At 52.3% G+C, this 17,544-nt stretch overlaps 1 protein-coding gene across 2 annotated transcripts in view; it reads left to right on the top strand.

The window, feature by feature from the left end:
• Positions 1-6,134, top strand: part of CCDC12 (coiled-coil domain containing 12) — a 53,854-nt gene extending 47,720 nt beyond the window's left edge. Inside the window, exons 3-8 of one of the 2 annotated variants that reach the window (XR_005988793.1) lie at positions 2-81; positions 1,592-1,653; positions 1,843-1,877; positions 2,840-2,916; positions 3,018-3,157; positions 4,593-6,134. Coding sequence is in view for 1 of the 2 variants with exons in the window: in XM_041760701.1 (XP_041616635.1) it covers positions 2-81; positions 1,592-1,653; positions 1,843-1,877; positions 2,840-2,916; positions 3,018-3,100 (337 nt within the window). In the remaining variant the exon portion in view is untranslated. Of the gene's footprint in view, position 1; positions 82-1,591; positions 1,654-1,842; positions 1,878-2,839; positions 2,917-3,017 lie in introns of both variants that reach the window. The other variant, XM_041760701.1, reaches the window with a different exon arrangement.
• The last annotated feature ends 11,410 nt before the right edge of the window (positions 6,135-17,544 follow it).

Raw genomic sequence — 17,544 nt, 5'->3', positions numbered from 1 at the left:
GGGAACTCAGGCTGCGGAACTATGTCCCAGAGGATGAGGACCTGAAAAGGAGGAGGGTGCCACAGGCCAAACCAGTTGCGGGTAGGTGGACTGCTTTTCTCCACCTCTGCTCTGAGGCACCATCAGGTGCCTCCACCTTGGCAAGTGTCGCCCTCTCTCAGAGAATATCTGGCAGTGCCAGGGCTGGAAGCTGGGCCTCTGGGACCCTCTAGCACCGCCTCACGACCATGCAGAAGTAATCAGGGTTGAGTGACTGCAGAGAGGTGGTCAGGGCACCCGAGGGTCTTCCAGGGATCTGTAAGCAAGGAAGCCACATCCCCTGGGAGGACCTCTCTGGACTGAGAAGTGGAAGTGGCCCCAGGGCCTGGGGACAGCGGGGGACAGGGGGGAGGGTGGAGATGGTGCTGTGGGCACTTGGAGGTCACAGCGAGACCCTGAAGAAGGCCGACCATTCAGGTGCACGCTGCCGGCCCAGGCACAGAGGGTGGGAGAGGTGTTCCTGCCGGTGGGGCAGGGGCCTGGGCCTGGGGCTGCCCATCTCCCGTGGTGTGGGGAACAGCACAGCAGCTTCTGGAGCTGCTCCACACTGGAGAGGCAGAGTACTTCTTATCACATAGTTCCTGGTCCTGTTTTTATCCCTCATTGTTGTTGTTATCAATTTTTAATTAGACAAATAAATGAATAATGAATGATTTATCTTGCAAATGTAAAGTATTGCCCATTCAGCCACACCCGCCCATTCAGCCACACCCCAGTCTGCTTCCCCACATTCTTTTCACTGAAATTCACGTACTTCCTAGGTGATTTGCTTCATGGTTTGGGCCACACTGGGGTGGGGACAGAGGACAGGACAGGGGGATGGGGTGGGGAGTGGTCCCATGGTGCAGGGTCAGCACCTGTGGCTGAAGGCAGGTGAGGCAACACATGGCAGCAGTGACAGGGGGTGGAGGGAGCCCCTGGAGCCCAGATTTGTTGATATCTGGCCCTACAGGGGCAGGCCCTCCCTGTCTCCCACCTAGAGGCCCTGTGCACTGTCAGCCGCTGGGCATAGCTGAGAGGTATGTGAGGTAGGCCTCCCTGGGGTGGCTGTCGCCCTGGTCCTGGGAGCACATACTTGAGTGGGATGGGAAGAAAAGCCAGTCCAGGATCCAGGGGACATCCTCCAAGCCTAGGAACACCTGTAGATTAGGGGAAAGCCAATCCTCTTGGTTCTTCACAAAGCCATGCTGTGGATGGATATACCCCGGTGGTTCCCTCCTTTCTCAGCAGGGTAGATAGCCAGGGAGCACCAGCCGCGCCTCCTGGCTGCAGGTCTGCGCTCTGCGGACAACTAGCAGCTGCCCCCCCCCAGAGGCCCTTCCTTTACCCCATGATTGCTTTCATCCCAGGAAACCCAAGGCCTCCCTCCAGGGCCATCTTTGCAGAGTCTTCACCTCTGGAAGTTGGGGGCTCTGGGGGAGGGGCCAAGAAAGTCCAAGGTCTCTGTGGGGTCCTGCCTGCACCCTCTAGGGCTTCCTGGGGCACCAGGGTGTGCTTCAGGTGGAGTGGTGGCTCCTTACTGACAGGCCTGTTGTTGTCTTGCACCCTCTAGTGGAAGAGAAGGTGAAGGAGCAGCTGGAGGCCGCCAAGCCAGAGCCCATCATTGAGGAAGTGGTGAGAGCCCTGAGTGCGGGGGTGGGGACTCCGTGGGCCCTTCTCTCCTCCCCTAGCTGCTCTCTTCCCTCCACTTCTCTCTTCCATCTCCCCCCTCTCTCCCCTCCCCTCCCTCCCTTTTCCACTTGCTATCTCTGTGTCCTGGAGCTGGGCCCCTCCCATCCTGGCATGTATCTCCCTCTTCCCCAGGACCTGGCCAACCTCGCGCCCCGGAAGCCTGACTGGTGAGTGCTCCAGGCAGGACAGTCCTCCCAGTAGGGAGATGGACAGTGTGGACACATAGCTACATGACATAATTCCTGTGCAGAGTGCCTCCTGACGGAACATAAAGGAAGAGTGTGAGGGAAGGCTTTAGGGGTGACACCCGGGGGATGGGAGGGACTCAGGGAGAAGAGGAGCAGCAGTCCCCGCCAGAAATCCCTTCTGCTAGGGCAAGGATCTGCCCCACCTCAGAGAGCTAGCTGTGTTTGAGCAAGGCCAGACTTGGCCCTCTAGGAGCCAGGATGGAGGCAAGATGATGGGACGGGCAGACAGATTTCTGTCCCGGTTCTGCCACCAACTGGCCTGTGCTGCTTTGGCCTCAGTTTCCTCTTCTGTGATGTGGGGCTACTCCTCCTTCCCCAGTGCCCCTGTGCCCAGGCTGAGGGCTATGTGGCCCGGAGCTTGTGTTCTGCTTGACCTCGGGCCAGAGGCACAGGCCACATCCCTCTTTCCTGCGATCCTGTGGCAAGTACAGCACTGCCAAAGGTGTTCTCATTTGTGGAAACAAAAGCCTGGGGCATGCGTCCTAGGAATCCCTGAGTCGGGAGAGTAGGCCTTCTGGAAGCTCCTGGTGGTGAGGGTGAGCATGTGGCTGGAGGAGGAGCAGAACCCACCGTGGGCCAGGGAAAGTGACTCCCTGATGGTGCCTGAGGGGACCAGACCAAGAGAGCAGGCCCTCTGCCACACCTTGACCCAGGCCTGTGTTTGGTGGGTCTGTGGCACAGTCGGGGCAGGCGGGCTGATGCTGGGTCTTGTAGGATGCAGGAAGGGAGAGAGGAACAACACCCTGGCCTCCTCCCCGGGGTGGTCTCCTGAGGTCCCTGAATGTGGTTCCTAATGGCAGAGGGGCTCAGGGAGGGGAGGGTCCCAAGGCCACACCCAGCCAGCCTTCACCTTCTGGCTTCCTTGCACCTGCCTGCTCCAGGGACCTCAAGAGAGACGTAGCCAAGAAGCTGGAGAAGCTAGAGAAGCGGACCCAGAGGGCCATCGCTGAACTGATCCGTAAGTGCGGGGCCTGGCAAGGCAGGATCCCTGCCCTGGGTGGGGAGCAGGTGGCCCAAACAAGGGCCCCTCCCCACTCCTTCTGTCTGCCACCCACCCAGGTGAGAGGCTGAAAGGCCAGGAGGACAGCTTGGCCTCTGCAGTGGACGCTACCACCGAGCAAGAGGCCTGTGACTCTGACTGAAGCCCGCCATATCTCCTCCCCGTGTCAGGCCTGTCCTGTGGGCAGCCCCGGACTGAGGTGGGGCTGGGCTTGCTCTTACCTCCAGTTTGGCTCCAGGGCCACACATGGCCCTTGCTGTGGGGGGTGAGGCAGCTCCTTGTCTCCTAAGTGGTCCCCGCCGCCCCGAGGGGCAGAGCCAGCGGCAGCCCAACAGGCTTGCTGTGTCTCTACCTAAGTATGTATTTTGAACTTTTTTTTCTCTCTAGAAATAGAAGCAAGCAGACCCATGTGTGTGGCAGAACCTGTTAGACATTTCTGGGTCCTTGGGGCGCTGTGGGTCGGGCCCTGAGGTGGAGCCACAAAGGCCCAGACCTGACCTTGTGAGTGCAGGTCGTTGTCCAGTCAGATGGTCGTGTCAAAACCTGTGGGTGCCGGAGAGACAGGGTCAGAGAGCCTTCTGTAAGCCCTCCCATGGGCCCAGACCTCCCAGGAGTCTCTGGTCAGCCTGAGAGGCTCCTGCCCTGTCCTCTAGGGATCCCCTCACAGTGTGGAGAGGGCAGGGAGAAGCTGGGTATGCGGAGGGGATGCGCTGTGCCTTGGCAGTCCGTCCTGGGCTGCTTCAGACCAGGGCCCCTGGCACTGTTGCATCACATCCTGCACAACGCTCGGCAGCCCGACTCCCTCCATCCCAGTCAGAGCCAGACCATGGCTTCTAGGGGACAGGGCCCCTGGATTGGGGAGGGGACTCCTGTATCCTAGGGTAATACAAACTGGGTCCCCAGGGTCCTGGTGTTATGATCACAGGCCTCCTCTGTGGAGCTGACTCTTCAGAGTGACTGGCCACAACTCTGACTCCAGGTACCTGAGACCAACTAGAATTTAATCTCCAGAATGATAATACTCTTGAGTTTCCTTCAGCGTTTCCCCTTAAGTCTCCCACCCTGCCCTGTGTCACCCCAGTGCGTCCTTCCCCCTGTGCTGAGTTGGTCTGACTCTGGCCAGCAGCGCCAAGAACTCAAGCCATAGGGCTGGAGCGAGTGCGTGTACACTGAGACCAACACGCTATACAATAAAGTAGATGCTTTCAGCTAAATGTACACAACTACCCTGAGAAGGTAACTTGTACAGAGAGGGAGCAGAAACCTGCAGGCACTACTGAGGGCTGATGTGGTAGGTGGCTGGCCAAGCAGCCAGTAGGACCAGGACTCTGATTCGCACACAAGCAGAGGGTCACACGTGCCCACGGGCAGCAGGGCTGGAGCCAGACTCCCTCTGCATCATGGTGTCTGGAAGTATCTTTCCCTTCCTGGGAATAAAGGATGAGAAGGTGCCCCCCGGCCCCAGGACTGCCTTAGACAGCAGGGTGCTTGTCCGTGGCAGCATAGGACTCGGACACCTGGGGACGGGGCCCAGTGAGGTTCCCACTCTATACTGGCGCTGTGACTAGAGTGTGGCCAGCCCCACAGAATGAGAGCCCTCAGAGCTGAGGACACATTTGCTTCTGCGTTTACAGCTCTGTATGCCTACAGAAAACCACCGTGCTTGGAGAGAACAAAACAAACACCATCACACTCGATGGGCATGACTACAAAAATGACAGGATCCGTGAGGAGATCTAGTGCCTTGAGGAGAGGGTACCACCCCACCAGGTGGAAGAATTTATACCTAGCAAGCTGACAAACTGACTTCCTAACGTGCTTCCTCTAAAATGAGCATTTGTTATATCACCAGAGAGAGAAAAGAGCCACTGAACCCACTAGCTCAGGAACAGGGACTAGGTATGAGGACAATCTGGTGAGTAATCCTGGAAACAAAGAATGTTTACTAAACTAAGCAACTCACAGATGCACATACATACACACAATAAGCAACTCATGGGAGGAGCTAACTAGTAACAATCAAGGGATTGATAAACTGGAAGTAAAAGCTGAAGCTCCCGAGAGTTTCAGAGAAGACGGTCTGTCAAGAACTTGAAGTACTGCCACGTGTCCTTGAGCAGACAGGAGATCGGGAAAAGGAAACTAGAGAAAGGAGAAAGAAGAAATGGCTGACCATTTCTGTCTCTGGCATTATGGTACAACAGTTGCCTGAACTGATCCTCCCTTTGCAAATAGCTAAAATACTAAGTACATAAATAATCACGACAAATACTTCTTAAATGCATCACTGACCTGGCGAGAAAGTAAGGAACACTCAAGAAGGTAAGAGGAGCACCAGGATGCTGAAGCCCGACATTTAACTTGAAGGTATTTGATAAACCAAATGAAACAGCATGGTTTTGGGGTCCTCGGTACCTGGGGCCAAGCTAACCCAGTACTTGTGCATAATGAGTCTGGTCAGAGAGCCCCCCAGAAAGCTGTGCTTCCCAAAGGGCAGTACCCTCTGAATTAACAGTGGATCTGCTCCCTTGGCATCCCAGGGGAAAGTTTAACCTTGCCACTGACTGGAGTGAAAAAAGTTCTCCCTCCTCAGGCCCTCACATGGGTTTGCACATGAGAAACCTCAAGCCAAGAGTGTAAGTGGTCCCAGAAAGTGGTGGTCTCAGATGCTTGATAGACATGCAGATCCTCCCTGAATGAACCTTGATTCGTTGCAGTCCTCAATGAGCCCCCAGGGATAAAGTTCCAGGAAAAATGAGCGGCTTCTGGAAAAGGTCACCAGATCTACTAGGCAGCAAGGCACTGAGAGCAAAGGACATCAGCAGGGACGTGGTAGACTTGCAAAGGATTCATATAATTAGAATTGCCAGGCACATGATTTAAATGTTTAAAAATGATGTAAGAAGGCAGCCCGGGTGGCTCAGCAGTTTAGCGCCGCCTTCTGCCTGGGTTGTGATCCTGGAGACCTGGGATCGGGTCCCATGTCAGGTTCCCTGCGTGGAGCCTGCTTCTCCCTCTGCCTGTGTCTCTGCCTCTCTCTCTGTGTCTCTCATGAATAAATAAATAAAATCTTTTTTAAAAAATAAAAATGACATAAAAACTAAAAGGCTTGAAAAGAGGAATCGATTTGCTAAAAAACCCAAGTGATGTTCTGGAAATAAAAATTGTCATAGCAATTAAAAGCCCTGTATCTGTGAATTAGAGCTAAAGAAACAGATTGATAACCTAAAACAAAAAGCTCAGAGAGAGGACAGAGTGGGAAGAGCCAGCATAACATGTGATTCATGTTCCAGGAGGGAGAAAAATAAAAAATGAGGAGGACATAATTTTTTTTTAATGGCTATGAACAACTCTTCAAAAATCACCAATCCAAAAAAAAAAAAAAAAAAAAAACAAAATCACCAATCCACAGATTCAAGGAGGTCAACAAATCCAAGCAAGGCAACAAAAAGAACTCAACACTCATATGTTCTATGTCTTGATATGGATGGTGATTAATTAGTATATTCACTTTATGGCTGTTCATTGAGCCACACCCATATGATTTATACACTTTTTGTATGTTTATTACAGCTCAGTAAGCAAGGTCACTTACAGTTTTCTCATATCTTGGATTACTCAATTACTGTATTCAAATTCCATACAAAACTCAGCAGCTTGAAGCAGAGCTTTAATATCTGACAGTTCCTGTGGGTCAGGAATTCAGGAGTGGCTTACCTGGGTAGTTCTAGCTTGGGGTCTCTTTGGGATTGGAGTCAAGATGGCCCCCAGGGCTGCAGTCATCTGAAGGCTTGGCTGGGGCTGGAGGGTTTGCTTCCAGGATGGCTTCTACCCGTGGGATTACTCATGGAAGTGTGGCGTGCACGCAAGTGCTTGCCACGGGGATCTCTCCACAAGACTTGTGTGATTGCTTGTGTGCTATGGCGGCTGGCTTTCCGCAGAATGAGTGCTACAAGGCAGAAAGCAGGGGAGGGTTTTAGGGCCTTTTATGACCTAGTCTTGGAAGTGATATCCTGCCACATTGTATTGTTAGAAGCAGGTCGTTACATCCAGGCCACACTTAAAGGAGAATTAGATTCTACCTCTGGAAGGGAGGTCTGAGAATTTGTGGATGTATTTTAAAACCACTGCATACCTAGACAATAAGTGCAATAAGTTGGCAGGACAAAAAGAAGAAGACAAGATGTTAAAACTAGAAAAGATGCGTTACCTTTTTTTTTTTTTTTTAAGATTTTATTTATTCATGAGAGACACAGAGAGAGAGAGGCAGAGGCATAGGCAGAGGGTGAAGCAGGCTCCATGCAGGGAGCCCGATGCGGTACTTGATCCCAGGTCTCCAGGATCATGCCCTGGGCCGAAGGCAGGTGCCAAACCACTGAGCCACCCGGGCTGCCCAATGCGTTACCTTTTAAGGAGCAAGACAGCAGATGTCTCAACCACAGCCTGTGTTAACTGAAACTATACCTTCTGGTATCAGTGTTAACTAGACGAAAGGAAATTGTCACCTTAAAATTTTATACCTGAAGAAAATAGCTTACAAGTACAACATATTTTTAGACAAACCCAGAGATTTTGTCACCAGAAGATTCACATGAAAAGAAAGCATTTTAGGGTAATGAAAATAGTCTACAATATTGTGGTCGTGGTTGCACAAATCTGTGAGTATGCTTAAAGCCATTGAACTGTACACTTCCAGTGGGCAAAGTGTATGAGATCTATCTTAATAAAGCTGTTTTTTTTTAAATAAAGCTGTTTTTTAAAAAATAAGTATTCTCCTTTAAAAAAAGAGTTCACAGTATGTCTTCAGATTGAAATGAGGCACAATCCAAGATGGAAAATCTGAGATATGAGTAGGACTGAAGAGAAAAAAAGTGGAAATCTAAATAGGTATTGACCTTGTGGGGAATAAAAAAAGGAATGAAAAAAATTACCGGAAAGAAGGCAAAGAGAGGGATCCCTGGGTGGCTCAGAGGTCGGACGTCTACATCGAGCTCCCTGCATGGAGCCTGCTTCTCCCTCTGCCTGTGTCTCTGCATCTCCCCCGCCCCCCCCCCCATGAATAAATAAATAAAAATTTTTAAAAAAGGCAAAGAGAAAAAGTGGGACACGTAAATGAATCCAAAAACATCATTAATTACAATCAGTGCCTTTTTAAAAAAACTAAATTTGATGCTATTTTTAAAAAGCCTAAACTCAAAGATGGCAAGAAAAGGGATTTGAAAAGCTCTATGAAGAGGTGTCTGGGTGGCTCAGTCGATTAAGCATCAGCTTTTCGCTCAGGTCATGATCACCAGGTCCTGGGATCGAGCCCTGCTGTGAGGCTCCCTGCTCAGCAGGAGTCTGCCTCTCCTGCCTCCTACCCCCACTGTGCACTCTGTCAAATAAAATCTAAAAAGAAAAAAGTACCTTTATGAAGCTCAGAACCAACAAAGGAAGCCAAGGTGGCTGGGGAGACCTTGGGCCTGAAGTGTGATTAGGTATTCTGTGTGCAGCCCCGAGCTGTCACCTGTCGCACGGGGAGAGCTAAATGATCCGGCCGCTTTGGAGAAGTGGAACACGTGCACACTCTGTGCGTGACCAGCAGTTCCACCATTAGTGTCTTAGGGAGCTGTTGCACAGGTGTACCAGGAGACAGGGACAGGGTGCTTGTAGGAGCATTCTTCATAATAGCTTGTGTGCACACTTCACACACACATGCATACACACGCACACATTAAACCATGTGAGGGAAGAAACGGAGTATGAGCCATTTGTGTGATGCTCCAGAACGGGCAGAGTGAAACGAGGTACTCTAGGTGTAGGGCTGTGGGTGGTGAAGTCGGTGCAGAAAAGCGAGGTGATGACCCTCAACATCAGGCCTGCTTGCGGTTAGCTCCGGGAAGGGGCCCTTCAAGGCATCGATAATGTTCTTTAACTTGGTTTGAGTGGCGGGAATACATTTTATTCTCTGTCCATTCATTTTATTTTATTTTATTATTTTTATTTTTTGGTGTATATGCTGTATCTCACACACATACCTTTTAAGGAGAAAAATCTCCAGAATTCACAACATAAATTACTCGGTAAGTGTGGTATTTTAAAATAGCCACATCTGCAGCTTTGTTAGTGGTCCAAGTTAGAACATTGAGGGTGAAGAGACAAATCATACAGGCTACATGGGGGAAAAAAAACAACCACCACATAAGAATGAATGAGTTCCATTTTCCTCAGTAGTAGGTACTACAAGACAAATTTTTCCCAAGTACCAAGGAAACGTGACAATCCACTTAATTAGTGTACATCATTAGGGCCAGATAGACATTTTCGGGCTTATGATACCAAGTGTTTACTATGCACAGATCTTTGCCGGAAGAATGAGCAGGGAATGCTCCTTAGCAAGAGGAGTGGTGGTGGGGGCCGCGAGAGGGGTGTGGGAATCGGGGCCGCATTTGGCAGACGACCACGAACAGGATCTCAAACAAGGAGGGCTTTATTGTTCTTGTGTTAAGTCCATGGCGATACAGTGGATCCAGGGACACAGATCCCTTCTGTCCCCCCAGCTGCCGTCCTCAGCTCCCCTAGGAGCCTGCGCACCCCCAGGTGGGAGCCACAGGGAGGAGGCGGAAGGGCAAGGGGCAGGCCGGCTGAGGGAGCCGTGGCTTCACGCCCGGTCAGCCCCCCAGGCTTGCCTCCGCGTCCCACGAGCCCTCACTGCAGACGTGTGGGGAGTAAGGGTGTTTTAAGCTGGGCACATTGCCACTGTGATTGAAATCGAGGTTCCACGAGAGGAAGAAGGGTAGAAAGAGTACTGGGAAGGCAGCCAGCAGTGCCTGCCACAGGATGCAGGAAGAAGTGGCGACCAAAGAAACTGGTAAGCATTGCAAAAATCAATAATTGGCTGACCTCTAGCAAGGCTTTCAAAGACACAGGCACGAATATTAGGAATGCAATAAGGCTGCCCTGACGACCCCAGAGACCTCAGGAAGACAATGAAGGGATAGTGTAGATACCCACATCAGTTTGACAAGTTGATGAAATGGACCAATTCCTTGAAAAGCACAAACTACCACTACTCATCTGAGATGAAATAGATGGTTTGCATAACTGTGCCTACTAAGGATACTGAATTCATGATTTTAAAATTTCCTTATTCATTTAAGTCATCTCCATACCCAGCGTCTGGAACTCATTACCCCAAGATGAAGAGTCATGCTCTACCCACTGGGTCAGGAGCCCCCTGACACCATTTTAGATTCCCCTGTAATCAAGCTGGGGGTGTTGGTGGAAAGATAAATATATAGATCGATGAAAAAGAATAGGGAACCCAAGTAGCCCCAAACAAGTATGGCTAAGTCATTTTTGACAGAGGTGCAAAATGAGCTCAAGGAAAGCAAGGTAGGATTCAGCAGATGGTGCTGGAGTGGTTGGATATCCGTAGGCCAAAAAAAAAAAACCCCAACCAAAAGCCAAGGCAATATACAAAAGTTAAAGTGGATTGTAGGTTTATTTTTTTTTTAAGTTTTATTTATTCGTGAGAGACAGAGGCCGAGACATAGGCAGAGGGAGAAGCAGGCTCCCTCCAGGGAGCCTGATGCAGGACTCAATCCCAGGACCCCGGGATCACAACCTGAGCCAAAGGCAGACGCTCAACTGCTGAGACATGCAGGTGCCCCTGGATCGTAGATTTAAATGTAAAATGTAAAACTATAAAAACGTTTAGGGGCAGCCCAGGTGGCTCAGCGGTTTAGCGCCGCCTTCAGCCCAGGGCGTGATCCTGGAGACTCGGGATCGAGTCCCATATTGGGCTCCCTGCATGGAGCCTGCTTCTCCCTCTGCCTGTGTCTCTGCCTCTCTCTCTCTCTTTTATGAATAAATAAATAAAATCTTAAAAAAAAACTTTTAGGAGAAAATCTTCAGGACCTAGAACTCGGTGAAGAGTTCTTAGACATGAGGCCCAGAAAGCACATCCATTAAAAAAAAAAAAAAAAAAAAAAAAAAACCAACAACAACAACAATAAATTTAACTTAGAATGAAAAGCTTTTCCTCCAACAAAAACTCTATTAAGAGAATGAAAAGCTGCCTACTAAATTGCAGACCCCTTACCTGATAAAGGACTCAAACCTAGAATATATAAAGAACTCTCACAACAGAAGGAGGGAAGGAAGGAGTGGGAAAGACATTTCACTGAACAGGGTATATAAATGGCAAACACATGAGAGAGGTTCAGTATCTCTGGCCGTTAGGGAAATGCAAAGAAGACCATGATGAGACCTCATTACACACCTGTTAGGACAGCTTAAATACAAAATAGTGATAATACCAAATGCTGGCAAGGATGTAGAGAAACAGAGTCTCTTGTATGTTGCCGGTAGGACTGTGATTGGTACAATTACTCTGGAAAATAGTTTGGCAGTTTCTTAAACACTTAACATGTAATCCAGCAACCAGAGTCCTCCTAGGCATTTACTCCAGAGAAATGCTGTCCACACAGATGTTCGCTAACAGCTTTCTTTATAATCACCAAAAGCGAGGGGGGAAAAACCCTCCAAAATGTCACATGTGTCTTTGGTTATTGAATACTAGGTAGCTTGAATTTGTTGTCCAGGATATGTCCAACTAAAACAAATGAGCCTAGATCGCTAGTGTAATGGAGGTTTCCAAGTCATCATCAGATGAAGTTCAAGGTCAGTATAGTTTCCCGTTCTTCATTTTGGAATTAAAATATTACACAAAAACAGATGAAATAAGTATGTGGTAATAAATTTCTGACATATGGCAGTGTATGGGAGCATTCCTTCACTTGGTCCTGTACTTTTGGGAGTAGTGGAGTGGAGAATCTGGTTTTTATTCTGTGAAGAAGCAAACCAACCGCAAAATGTCCTTCAGTAGGTTCCCTCTTAAACTGGCACATCTGTGCCATGGAATACTACTCCGCATGGAAGAAAGAACAAAACTGTTGATAAAGCGGATGGCTTGGGTGAATCTCGAGGGCATTATGCTGAGCGAAATATGCATACACATATCTTTATGTGTAAAGATCATGTACCCTACAATTCCCTATCTGTAACATCCTCGAAATGACAAAATCCTAGACCTGGGGAACAGATTTGTGGGTGCAGGGGTTAGGAACAGTAAGGGCAAGTGTGACTATATAAAGGGGTAGCTCAAGGGAGATCTTCGTGGTGATAGGGTAGTTCCTGGTTGCACCGATGATTTCACAAATCCATGTATGTGTTGAAATGGGATAGAACTATGCACACACATTGTGCCAATATCAGATTCCTGGTTTTGATGCTTTACTAGTCTCCCATCAGGGGAGAGTGGGTGAATGGTACACAGGACTGCTCTGTATTATCTTATTAACTTTTTAAAAAAAGATTTTATTCATGAGAGACATAGGCAGAGGGAGAAGCAGGCTCCCTGCAGGGAGCCCAATGGCAGGACTTGATCCCTGGACTCTGGGATCCTGGGCCAAAGGCAGATGCTCAACTGCTGAGCCACCAGGCGTCCCTCTGTATTATCTTTTTAACTTCCTATGAATCTATATTTCAAAATTAAAAAATTTAATTTCAGCAGCAAAGAATGGCAGGTCATGTAAAATTGTGATTTAAAAAAGTATTTTAGAAATAAGACACAAGTTTTCTAGAGTCTTGTGGAAGATCAGATGGGGGCAGTTCAGAGTGGGTCACAGCAGGGGGTGGGTTGGGGGCTCTCAGACCCCAGCAACCCCCTTGTTACAGGGCTGAGGGAATGAGCAAGTGGCAGTGCCCACCTCTGTGGATGGAGGGAGCCCTTGTGTGCCCATTGCTACCCAACTCCCCAGCTTCTCCAGGACAGCCCTGACTGACCTCCCAACACTTCAGGTCCCTCCTGCTTGAAATCTTTGAGGACATCTGGCCTCCGGGTCATCTCTGGAGAGGTGTCAGACCTGGGTCGTTCAGCAACGCCACTTCCCCAGCAGAGGACAGGAGGACAGGGCCTGCTGGCCCAGAGCCCCGGCTTGGCGCAGGAGGGCCGGGAGGAAGTTGTACCTGGGATAGGCCCCTGGGGGCTGGTACGGGGCCTATTCCGCAGTGAGGAATCGGGGACGCAGGGGTCAGAGAGAAGCCGGGCCCTACAGTTAGGAGGGAAAATTCTGTCTGCAGCGGGCTGCAGCCAAGAGTGTGGGGGCACCCGGTGCGGGCAAATCTAGCCCCTGGAGCCTGGCTGTCCTCCCGGCCACGTCCCCTGGGGTCCCATGCGGCTGCTCACCAGCTCTGGGCTCTCTGAGACGCCTGCTCACCTTCGCGCAGGTGCCTCTCCGTGGGGCTCTGACCCACGTCCAGGGTTTGCTGCAGGACTGCCCACCCCTACAGGAGCCGAGGACCTACCCTTGCTGGGCACTGTTCTGGGGCTGATGTGGCTGGGACTCCCATGATCTCTCGCCCTCCCGGGCCGACCTACCGGTGGCGGGAGCCAAGCCCCTCTCTCAGGCCAGCCTGAAAGACCTCGCTTCCCCCAGCGCCATCTGGCTGCGCCTTACAGCGGGGCCTCGTGGGCGGTGGGGCTGGGGCCTCAGCCTGGAGGCTGTGGGGACCAGTCTTGGGCAGCCTTTATTTCCCCACTTCTTCCCGTGGCCGCTGGGGGGCAGCAGAAGACACCGATCGGGGCCCCCTGAGGGAGCGCAGGTCAGCCCAGCCTGTTTCCCCGCTGCTCCAGCGGGTCTTGGGTAAGCACAGCGCCCCCCGGAGTCGCCCGGACCGGCCACTGCGCCCATGCTGGCCCTACCCCGCTTCCAGGCACCACACTCCAGGGCACGCGGGCCCCCAGCTCTGGGGGCAGCTCCAGCCCTGCCGGGTCCAGGCAGCCTCATCCCTCCTGGGGGAGGGTCTGCACCTGTGGGAGGCATCCGTGGCCAGGACACCCAGGGATGTGGACCCTCTGTAGTCTGGCTGGGGAAGGGGACTCTCCTGGAAGGTCAGGCCCCCTCAGCCCCCAGGCCAGACCTCGCACGGCATCCTCTGAACCGGTCCTGAGCATCGATCGTCAGAGCCAAGCTCCCAAGATGCCTGTGGTCCCAGAGGCCATCCGGGTGGCCTAGGAGGCTTCACCCACCTGATGGGCCCGGAAGGGCGTTCGTGGGCATTCCACAGAGTGGAGCGAGCGAGCGTGCGTGCTGGGTCCTAAGGCTGCTTCCTCCCTGGCTCAGGCCTGGCCTCAGGGCCTCTGGCGGCCGTGGGCTGGGCAGGGGTGTCCAGGCAGTTTCCCGGCCAGCCTGCCCCTTCTCTATGTATTTACTGGTTTTCTTAAAATGTTCCCATTACTCAGGCCTCTGGTCGGCACTGAGACAGAAATAAATCCCACAAGGCAGCCCAGCCAGAAGCCGGGAATCCAATTCCCCATCAAAGGCCGGAAGAGGCCCCTATGCAGAGCTTGCCAGACCACAGTGGCCCACACACTCCACATGGCCACGAATACGGCCACGCACACCCCCCCCCATGCACACACATGGGCACATGCATGCATTCTCACACGCATACCCACACCTGCACGTGCAGGCACCCACACGTCCCCCACACACTCACGTTTGCCTAACGCACACACATGCATTCACACATATGCACCCTGTTCACACAGATTGGCTCCCATGCACATATGCATTTACACGTACACACCCCCCAGTGCAGACTGTTCATGCACATGCTCCCTGACAGCTAGGCTTGCACTCGGTTTTGACCACACACCCTGAGGTCACAAACTCAATCATCCCCAAGGTGCTGGTAGGCGAGCTAAGTGGTGAGGGGGTGGGAGGATGGGCAGCCCCTGTGCAGCTCTAGAGGAGAGCAGCCTCATGGGAATGCAGGCCAAGGCTGCCAGGGCTTCTGAATTTTTAAGAGAAACTGGAAAGCTGAATTTTTATGTGAAATATCCTGATTTTTAAATGTTGGCTCAAGATGTTGAAAATACTGTGAGGGCCAAACCAAACATGTCCCTGGGCCAAATTCCACCCACAGGCGGCGTTCTCAGACCACAGGTCCACACAGACACACACACACACAAATAGACACACACAGACATACATACAAACAAATGCAAATAGACACACTGATACACAATACGGTCACACAAATAGACATGTGCAAATGGACATGTACACACGCATAAGCAGACACAGATAGATATATGTATATATATATACAGATAGAACCACCGGGCACCTGGGTGGCTCAATGGTTGAGCATCTGCCTTCGGCTCAGGTTGTGATCCCGGGGTCCTGGGATTGAGATCTGCATCAGGCTCCCTGCAGGGAGCCTGCTTCTCCCTCTGCCTAGGTCTCTGCCTCTCTTTGTGTGTCTTTCATGAATAAATAAATAAAATCTAAAGAAAAAAAAGAGCCACCAACTGACACAGTACAGATAGACACAACAGACACATAGCTAGACACATATATGAACACACACATATAAATATACATACATAAATACAAATAAATACACAGACACAAACATACACTAATACAAATAAATAGACACACAAATCTATACACACATAAGAGCCCCATGACACATCCGTCTGTGTCATTGATGTGGGTGAGCTTGGTGGGGCACAGAGCCTGCCCGTGTGGTCTCTGGGCAGGGCCAGAGCATGGTTTACATCCAGGCTGTCTCCTGACCTACTGGGGAGAGGGTCCCTGGGACGGACCAGCTACCTTGGGCGGCCAGGAGAGCACAGCTGTGCAGAGTGGGAGGAGCGGACGACGGGCCTCTGTGCCAGGACCTGCAGAGTTTGCAGCCACAGGTGCCGGAGCTCAGAGCTCGGGGTGGCCAGGAGCCCGCCCTCCCATGCCCCCATCCTCCCTGTCTGGCCTGGTCCCCACCTCCTCCCCTTTGGGAAGCAAAGCCAGCAGGAGCCCATGGGGGCTGCTCGTCTGCAGAGCTCCCCAAGGCACTCCTGGTTCTGTCAGAGAACTCTGATCGGAAGCCTTCAGGGGGATGCCTTCAGGGGGATGGAAGCCTCTAGAGCCCCCATCAAAACTGCTGCGGGGGGAGGGAGGCTGAACAGTAGGTGCACAATTAATGCAGCCGCCTCCCCTCTCCTCACCCACAGATTTGGAAAGCTGAGGCCAGAATGAAAGGTTGGAATCTGCTTTTCTGACTCTTCTGTCTCCCAGACCCCGGCCCCCTTCTTCACCCCAGCTCTTGGACAGGCAGGAGCTGCACAGTCGGCACCCACCACCTCTTGGCCCCCACAGCCAGCATGACTGTGATACTGAAGAAGGAAGGGATCTGTCCCCTGGTCTTGTGTCCTAGGGGTCGCTAAAGAGCAGGATGGGGTACCAAGCCACACTGACCAAGAGACCTGGACAGGGGCCTGACCTCAGAAGAGAAGCCGAGGCTCAGAGAGGGGAGGCTGCTTGCCCAGGATCACACAGCACACACTGGGAGCCAGCCAGGGTCCAGGCCCCTGCTGGCTCTGGAGTCCCCTCCTCTGCCCCAGCCAAGGCTTGTTTCAGTTGGCTGTGGTAGCCTTAGGCTGGGATCATTCTCCTGGAATTGGCTGAGGAAGCATGAGGGACAAGCAGCTGGACCCAACCCAGCCTGTGTGCCGGTTGCTCCAGCCCCTCTGACGGACCCCCACAGCCAGACCTCTTCTAACAGCAAGGCAGAGCCAGGACCCTCTCAGACCCCCGGGGCAGGGTCATGGCCCCTCACACGCCATCAGCACAGGGCTGTGTCCCCTTAAGACCCCCTAGGGCAGGGTCGTGTCCCTTCTGAACTTCCCTTTCCCCTACTCTGTTCCGTCCCAGCTTCCCAGGGTGAGGTCAGAAGGACGTGCGGGTGTCACAGCCTGCCACTCTGGGTGGGCGTGTGGGGCTCGACTCCATGCTTATTCTCAACAGGCTTGCAGGTTGAGGGTGGGCTGAGCCATCTCTCTGACACCTCTGACCCCCTAGGCCTCATCCTGAGCAGGGAGTTGTGGTCTCACCCAGGCTTGGGGCCCGACCTTGTGTTCCAGGGGCCCCCAAGAGGGTACATTCCTTCCAAGGATCTTCACAGGTCCCTCTCCTGGTCTGGGCTGAGGAAAGACAGGCCAGAGAGGGCAGCGCCTGTTCACATGCCCAAGACAGGTGGGAGCTGAGGTCTGCCTTACTGGCCCAGCTTGGAGTTCAGGGCAGCCCCCGAGGTGCCAGACACCGTGGCCAAGATGGCTGAGGAGCTGGGGTCTCTCAGTGTCCTCCCCCTGCCTGCCTGCTCCCAGCTCGGCCGGTGTTTACGTGTTCCCTGTGGCTTGGCTGGGCTGGGAGGCCTTGAAGGGAGAAATGACCACCTGGCTCCAGCCCCTGCTCAAGGCAAACAGGGTCCTGACTGCGTGCCAGGCCCACTGAGGGCTCCTACTTCCTCTGCCAACACCTGGATGGCCCAGGAGCTGCTCAGGGGCCTCTGAGTGGGAAGGCCGGTCCTGGCCTAAGGGCTCCAGGTCTAAGTTAGCAGGAGGGTCCTGGCCCAGGGCCTTGGGCTGGTGTAAGGTCGAGTCCTGTCCTGGACATCCCAGAAATGGTTCCCGGTCTAAAGGGGAAGGCCTGGCCCTGTCCTGGGGGTATGTAGTCTGAGGAGAACAGCCCTGTC

Source organism: Vulpes lagopus, chromosome 7 (genome assembly GCF_018345385.1).
Source record: "Vulpes lagopus strain Blue_001 chromosome 7, ASM1834538v1, whole genome shotgun sequence".
NCBI classification, from domain to species: Eukaryota; Metazoa; Chordata; class Mammalia; order Carnivora; family Canidae; genus Vulpes; species Vulpes lagopus.
This window is presented reverse-complemented; position numbering and strand designations above follow the sequence as displayed.